This window comes from Suricata suricatta, chromosome 8 (genome assembly GCF_006229205.1).
Source record: "Suricata suricatta isolate VVHF042 chromosome 8, meerkat_22Aug2017_6uvM2_HiC, whole genome shotgun sequence".
Lineage (NCBI taxonomy): Eukaryota > Metazoa > Chordata > Mammalia > Carnivora > Herpestidae > Suricata > Suricata suricatta.
The window spans coordinates 302,762-310,589 of record NC_043707.1 but is presented as its reverse complement, the minus strand read 5'-3'; the positions used below and the strand labels follow the sequence as shown (position 1 = coordinate 310,589).

Genomic DNA, 7,828 nt, shown 5'->3' with positions numbered 1-7,828 from the left:
GTTCCAAGTTCGGGATGGACCTGAAGCGAGGGATGCTTCTGCGGCTTGCCCGCCAGGACCCCCAGCTGCATCCGGACGACCCCAAGAAGCGGGCAGCCATCTACGAAAAGTACAAGGTAAGGGCTTTGGCTTGTTCGTCCTGCACCTTGTGGGCGCCGTTGGCTGGCCCCCCACCCGCCTCACCGTGGGCCTGCCCTCTCCTGTGCAGGAGTTCACCATCCCCGAGGCAGAGGCCGAGTGGGTCGGCCTGACACTGGACGAGGCTGTGGAGAAGCAGAGGCTCCTAGAGGAGAAGGTGAGCGTGTGAGCCCGCCACGGGGCGCCAGCGGGCACGCGGGTGGGGAGCCGACTGCCTCGGGAGCCCGGGCTAGCATCCCTGCACTGGCTGGGCCTGGGGAGGAGCGGCCGCCGCCCCGCTGCCCCAACAGAGCCCTGGGTTCTGCGAGCATGCGCCCTGCGCTCCAGGTCCTGACCCTCCTTCCCGCCACCCCACCCCACCCCACCCCACCCCTGACTGGCCTCACGAGTTTATGGACAGAACGACTCTTGGTGGCACCTTTGGTTTATTTGGCCGCCAGCACCTCCCTGCCTGCGGTCTTCCTGTTACCGAGTTGAGGTTCTTTTTTTTTTTTAATAATGTTTATTTTATTGAGAATGAGAAGCAGAGAAAGAGCATGAGCAGGGAAGGGGCAGAGAGAGAGGGAGACAGAATCTGAAGCAGGCTCCAGGCTCTGAGTTGTCAGCACAGAGCCTGACGCGAGGCTTGAACTCATGAACCATGAGATAATGACCTGAGCTGAAGTCAGTCTTTACCCACTGAGCCCCCCGGGTGCCCCTAGTTGAGGTCTCTCTGTCTGTAACCTAGAAGGGTCTGAGCCTGTGGTCGCTGCTGGAAAACGGGACCCACCGTGGGTTGGCAGCCATCGCCCCTGTTCTCTGCTTTACGTGTCTGCAGCCCCACAGCAGGGAAGCTGGGGACACATGCCTGATCCCTGTGTCCCCAAGAGAAGGTGGCCCCTGCCTCAGGGACAGGGGCACTGTCCTCTGAGCCCGTGGCTGTGGCCAAGCCTGAGAGGTCCAGTCATCTTGTGCCAGATTTCTCTTCGCGGTTGGCCGGCTGGATTCGCACCTTCCCCAGAGCCACTCATGCTGACCCTGTGTCACTTCTGTAGGACCCCACTCCTCTGTTCAAGGTCTACGTGGAGGAGCTGATTGAGCGGCTGCAGCAGCAGGCACTGGCTGAGCCCGTGGTGGTGCAGAAGAGAGCCAGTGAGAGCTGACCGCACAGGGACCAAGGCCGGAGAGCCACGCCCAGCCACCCCCGCTCCGGCCGTGGACGCAGCCCGGGGTGGTGACCGCCACGTTAGGGTAGTGGACAAACCCTTCTGGTGTGCTGACTCAGCAGCTCCCAGGGTTGGGTGAGCTTGTGGGCACCCCGAGAGGTCTCTTGCCCCAGGATCCTGAGAGGTGTGGGGCCGTCTTGCTGCCTGTGAGGTGCCCCCCTTCCCCCTGAAGTGGGGGCAGCATGAGTAAAGTCTGAGCCGGGCCCTGTGTGTGCTGCATTGCATGGAGGGCCGGAGCCCTCCTGAGTGGTCCCCAACCGCGCTGCGCCCTGCCCCGGCCCCCCGGGGTGTGGCTGAGCTCCCTTCCTCTGGGAGAGCGTCCAGGGTAGATGGAGACATCTTGCAACAGATGCACCAGATTGCACTCCCTGCCCCCCCGCATCTGGAGTGTTCTCCAGAGTCAGGGAGTCTGTGGCCTGACTCCGGGGGGTGACAGGAAAAGATCTGTGCGGGCTGTTCAGGGGTCAGGAGGTCCAGGGATGTGGTTCCCAGTGGGATGTTGGGCCCTTTCTTGCTCTGAAATTTGGGGATACCTTGATCCTCTTCCCCAGCCCTTCCCTGGGAGTGCTGAGCATTGAGGCCCAGTCGGATCTCTCTGGAAGCACAGGGAGGGACCCCCCTGACCTGGTCCAGGTAGCTGATGACCAAGGAACACCCAGCTCTTCTGAGGGCTGTTGTGGAAGTGAGGACCCCTCGGCCGTGTTCATGGAGGTGCAGGCCAAAGGGAGCATGCAGCTGGCCCTTGGGCACTCCTGGCAGCGAGCGCGGCCTCAGGAGGGTCCTGGAGACCGCACAGCATAGGGAGGTCCTCCAGGCGGGGGGCCTGCCCTCCGCGGGGTGATTCTGGGCTGTGTCTGCGAAGCTGGGAAGTGCGGTCCTCGGCCCCCAGTCCTCTGGGACGCACCTCTGGACCCATGCCTTGGTGCACATGATCGTTTTCTCCACATGATGTCCTAACATTGTCAACAGTTCCTAGTTTTTCAAAAATCTTACCAAAGGCCGATGGTGCCAAGCCCAGGCGTGCCCTGGCTCTGGCTGGCCTACAAGGGCCAGCCCGGGTCCGCGTACCCCAGCCCCCAGCCGCGCCCGGACTGGCCAGCCCTCCTTGCCCCCACTTCCCGGTTCCCGTGGTCAGCCCTGAACTGAATCAGACTGATCCCTTCTAACCCTGCCTTTGTTCCCTGAGTCCTACCCCCACCCCCACCCCCACCCCCCACTGTAAACTCAGGTCTTCCCGGGTCTGTGGCAGTGGCCCTCAGTCGTGTCTTGCTCATCTGCTCTTTCCCACTCCCAGTTAGTCTCTAGGTCAAGGTTAGGGGAGCTCCTACCAGGACCTGCAGTGTTTGTGCTTGCTGGTACAAGGTATGGCTGGAGCAGGGCGGGGACTGGGCTGCTGGTAGCACAGCCGGGGAGGGCGGCCTCCGGCCTAGGTCTCCCTGTCAGCACCAGGCGAGAATGTGTGGGGCAGAGGCCCAGCAGCAGTGGGGTCACCGCGCTTGGGGCAGCACAAGGAAAGACTTCGGACCGCCCCTCTGCTCTCCCCGGGGACGTGGGGGGACCACAGCGACTGCCCAGACTGGCCTCCAGTGCTGCTGACCAACAGGAGGACTTGGTGTGGGCTCAGCAGGCACTGGCCTCCCCATAACCTGCCGTGGGCCTGGCTGTGGCTTTGGCCCTTTCCTGGTGGAGTCAGTTTCATCAAATTCCCACAAATACCCTTGACTCAGGAAAGGTTAAGAGGCTCTTGGTGAATGGCTGAATGGCAGACTATTCTCCCTCCCCTCCCCACCCCGCATGAAAGAATAACCCAGGTCTGGGACGGCCCCTGGCAGGGAGAGTCTGCCACACTGTGCACCCCGCCCCCAGAAGGTGGGAAGCACATGCTCACACACGCACCCCAGCCAGGAGCCCAGCTGTGGGGGCCCGCCAGGCGCCTTTCCCCCTCCAGAGTCCTCTTCTTCCTTACTTTTCCCCCAGGGGCCACACCTCCGTTAGTCGGCTCTGTGTGTCTGTGACGGGCTCCAGTCCCCTCACTGGGTCCCTGCAGCCCCTCAGGCCTCTGTATTGGGCTGCAGAGTTGTACTGTCCGAGGTCAAGCCTGCCAAAGCCGGAGCTGCCTTGCTTACCCTGGTCCCTACTGGGAAGCAGCCTGTGCCCCTGTCCCTTCCCGGCCCCTCTGGGAGCTTGGGCGAGCCCCCTTGCTCCCCACGTGGCCTGGGGGTCATGTTTCCATGGCAGCCTAACCGTCCAGGGGCCGTGAGGGGTGACCATCACTAGCTATAGACGGAGAGGTCCCTTGACACCTGGGCAGTGGAGGGCCTTGACAAGCATGACCATCAACACCACGATGTCCTGAGGCCTAGGAAGCACAGCGGAGGTCAGGAATGGTGTGGCCTAGTCCAGGTCTCTGCACCTGGCCCCTCACCTTGAGGGTCTTGACAGAGTCACATTTAGGGGTGCCCTGGCCGCCAGGGTGGTGGATGTGGAGACAACAGGCAGGCCCTCACATCTCGGCCCTGCGCTGGCTGGCTGTGTCAGGGTGCCAGGGGCCCAGAGGAGCTGTTGTGAGGCCTAGCCACCTTCCTTGCCCTCCCTCAGCCTGTGCTCCAGAACCCCACGAACCCTCTCTCCTGCCCCTACCAGCCGCCTGCCCTGGAGGCGGAGCCCTGGGGCGGATGCACTTGCTCAGCGGGACTAGCCCTGTGCCACGAGGCGCCTGCGGCCATAGCACGCCAGAGCCCTCCCTCAGCCCCTGGGCCCTTGGCCACCTCTAGCTGACCTGGGCCTGTGTCCCCACCGAGAGCGTGCCTTCGGGGCTGAGGGCTCACTCCCGTGACTGAGCAGCTCAGGGAGAGGCCAAGCCAGTGTGGGGGAGCCCGGACCAAGTCGGGGGGCCAGCTGAGCGGCTCTAGGCCCAGCCCCGCCCACCTGAGCCCATTTCCTTTGGCGCGTTCCAGGGGCCTCCTGTTTTCTGGGTCCCTCCAGCCTGCGCAGCGGCTCCCTCAGCAGTCCCTGGCCTCTTCCAGGGACTTGGGACTCACACCTGCTCATGGGCCTGTGGCTTTTGCTCACTTCTATGTTCAGCAGGTGGGGGCTGGGCGTGGGCCAAGAAGTGGGAGGTGGCTTCCCAGCGCTCTCCACTGGATTTCATGGGAGCCTTGACTTGGTACTGAGCCAAGAATGTTTGGACTCTCACAGAGATGGGGGTGAGTCGGCCCCAGGAGGCTCGCTGCCTTGCCGCACCCAGGACAGTCAGTCCTTGGGCTAATGCTGCACTGGCCCCTTGATGAGAAGCCCTGGTCTCGAGACCTCTGGGAAGGCCTCCCTGGGGCGCTGGTGCTGACCGGCCTGGGAGGTCAGGCCGAGGGAAGAGCCGGCACAAAGTCACAGGCGCGCGCCTCATTCCGCGGGCTCGGAGCATGCGTTTGACCAGAGTCTCAGAGTCCTGCTGGGCTGGGGACACAGACAACCCAGGGCCAGGCGGGGACCTCTAAAGGCTCTTGAGGGGATTGTGGGAGGCTGTCTGTGTGTTCAGTAGGCTAGCGAGAGTGTGGAGGAGGGCGTGGCAGGCAGAGAAAAATCTGGCAGGTCCCTTGGGGTCTGAGGTGGATGGAGAGCCTGGCTCTGTCTCCTTTAGCATAGGGAATCCCCCTGCCCTGCCTCCTGCTGCCCTCGTCTATTACTTCCTTACCACCTGGCTTGGCCTTCAGCCCCTGGGGCAAGCCTGACCTGAAATCCTTGTCAAAGTAGAGACTAAAAAGGCATTGCTCCTGCCTCCACCAGGTGGTCAGACAGGACACGGAGTGGCCTTGGACACGTCCCAAGAGAGGGACAGGGACCCTTCACACCAGACATACAAGAAACACACACACACACACACACACACACACATTCAACAGCTGGTATAGGGCAGGGTCTGGGCATGCCTGACCCATCTCTCCGAGGGGACCCCGGTGTGGGCCCACAGCAGCACTGCCTGCTCCCTCAGCAGTCAGGAGTGGCTCAGGGTGGCGGTGTCTAAAGGGGCTGGTTGCCATGGCTACCATAGGGTTCTGAGGCCGTCATCTGGTCCCTGCCTCAGCCAATCGGCGGTGGGAGCCCAAGCTGCAGCCCAGAGTCACACCTCTTCCTCCCGGCCACACAGTGGCCAAGAGCAGGGACCCGCGTCCTGGAGTGGCTGAAAGTGCTCAGACGGACGGCCAAACCCATCATGGCGGACCGCGGGATGGTGGGGCGCGAGCAGGCGCACGGAGCCAGGCAGGTGAGGTAAGCCGGGCAGACAGATGGACGGACGGGAGAGCAGGCGGACAGGTGGATGTGCTCCCTGCTGCCCATTGTTCTTGTGGTTGAGGCCCTGCCCTCAGCCCACCCTGCCCTCCGCACCCTCCTGTGCACGCTTGCACACATGCCTGCACCCACCCTGGGACCCTCTCCCCGAACATCCCAGAGGGTCACGGGAAGAGAGACAAAGGGAAGAACGCGAGGCAGGATGAATCCCGCGGTGCCGTGGTCCCGAAGCCGTTCTCCTCCGTCTTTCCCTCTGATTCCACATGGAAGCTGAATCAAAGAGCCCCAGTGGGCTGGGCCCTCGGCGTGCCGGCCACCTGGCCCCTCTCCTGGCCCCGTTTGCAGGGCTGGGCGACAAGCCACGTCAAGTCAGTGTCATTTCAGGAGCATTTTATTTTTGAAAAGAAAAGCGAAAAAAGAAGTGTAAAAGGGGGGGACAAATGTCCACCTGTACCGGGGAGTGTCTGGAGCGGGACAGGCCAGCAGTGCCAAATCCCATTACCCGGACTTTAGCGGACAGGCCCTGAGAAGCAGCTGCGATTAAGAGCTTGTAAATGGAGCGTCCTTTGGAGATCAAAGGAGGACACGCTTGTGTGTGTGTGTGTGTGTGTGCGTGCGTGTGTGTGCTCATGCGCGTGCACGCGTGTACAGGCACGGACTCCACCGGGCGGCAGTAGTGGGGCCGTGTGCTGCAGCATGGCGGAGCCTGGCGTGTCACCTGCCCACCACGGCCACCCTCCGTGTCGCTTGTGGCCTTGTTGCTGTGTGCAGTGTGTGGACGTGTCCGGGTGTAGGACCGGGTGAGGCAAGGCCTGGTCCCCACCATGCGGGGGCGTTGGACAGCAGGCCGTCTGGAAGGTGGTCGCTGGGCCCCCATCCCCTACCTCAGCCCCCTCCACCTTCCCCTGGAGTCTGGTCTCGCAGTCAGGTTTGACCCAGACGGGCCCACCACGAGCACAGGCCTGGCTGCAGGCAGAGCAGAGGGTGAGGGGCGGTTGCTGCCTGTAATCACCCTGACCGCCATCCCACTGCGAGGGCTCCCAGATGGCCTGGGGAGCACGTCCTGCGGTTCAAAGCCTCTGCTGGCAGGACTGTCGGGCTGTTAGGTAAACTCTGAGAAGCAAATCTTTTAATCCACTGTGGCTAATCCAGTGCACTTTTGTTTGCTGGGACAGATTTCTGCCGCAACAAAGGGCCGGAGGGACTTCGCCATACATAATCACATACTTATAACTTGGCCGCAGCGGCCACAGGGCTCCTAGGCAGCCAAGAGAGACATGTCTGGATGGCATGGTGGGAGGCAGGCAGCCGCGAGGCCAGGGGCTGGCAGAGGCCGACCCGGAGGGTGTAGACCCGGCCGTGGGCAAGGGCAGCCAGCCAGCCTGGGCTGGCACCTCCCTGCCTCCCATTATCAAGTCTCTAGCTGCCAGCCCAAGGGGCTGCATGGGCCCGCTGTGGCTGAATGAGGGGTCTCTCATGGAAGCAATAGCCAGCAGAGGGGCCTGGGGGCTCCCGGTGCTGGGAGAGGCCTTCGACCGTGGCGTGGTCAGGTCACAGAAGGACCTTCCGGGTGAAGGAACAGCGAAGACGAACGTGCACGTCTGCCTGGTGTAAGGGTCAGTACGGCAAGAGGCCAGGTGTGCCCGAAACCAGAAGCGGAAGTGACCTGGGGCCACCTGGGAGGGCGGGACTTCACTGCTGCGTCTACAAGCCTGGCGGAGGCCCCTGCACTCAGACACTGTGTTCCTGAGAAAATGGCATTGGGCTTGGGGAGGCCAGCAGGCTCTTCCTTTTTTGACCCGGGCCACTGCCAGCCATGACTCCACCCTGAGACTGAGGCTCGTTTGCGGAGGGTTCCACAGACCTCTGGGACCAGTGGCGTTGGGTCAGGACCCTCACTTTGCCCTGAAGAGGTACCCACTTTGCCGTAGATGCATACCCAACACGGTGGGAACTGGGTCAGCCCTGGCCACACCCCTGTGTCCCTGAGGCTCCCAAATTGGGAAGGTGCCGGGTTGGCGGTGGGGGGCTGCTGCGCTCTGCTCTCCCCTCCTGTCTCCCACCCCCTGTGGCTGGCAGGGGCCACTCGGAACTCACTCAAGTCCTGTCCTCTAGTCATGAGCTTACTCGACCATTGTCTAAGACCTCCTGGACACATTCCCACCATAGGGTCAGAACCTCCATGAAGGCAGTATGGG

At 62.6% G+C, this 7,828-nt stretch overlaps 1 protein-coding gene across 1 annotated transcript in view; it reads left to right on the top strand.

Annotated features, from left to right (window-relative positions):
* MRPL28 (mitochondrial ribosomal protein L28) overlaps positions 1 to 1,547 on the top strand; it is a 3,672-nt gene extending 2,125 nt beyond the window's left edge. Inside the window, exons 4-6 of the mRNA XM_029947880.1 lie at positions 1 to 116; positions 209 to 295; positions 1,173 to 1,547. The exon at positions 1 to 116 is cut by the window's left edge and continues 4 nt beyond it. Of these exons, the coding sequence (XP_029803740.1) occupies positions 1 to 116; positions 209 to 295; positions 1,173 to 1,280 (311 nt within the window). The 3' untranslated portion in view covers positions 1,281 to 1,547. The remainder of the gene's footprint in view (positions 117 to 208; positions 296 to 1,172) is intronic.
* The last annotated feature ends 6,281 nt before the right edge of the window (positions 1,548 to 7,828 follow it).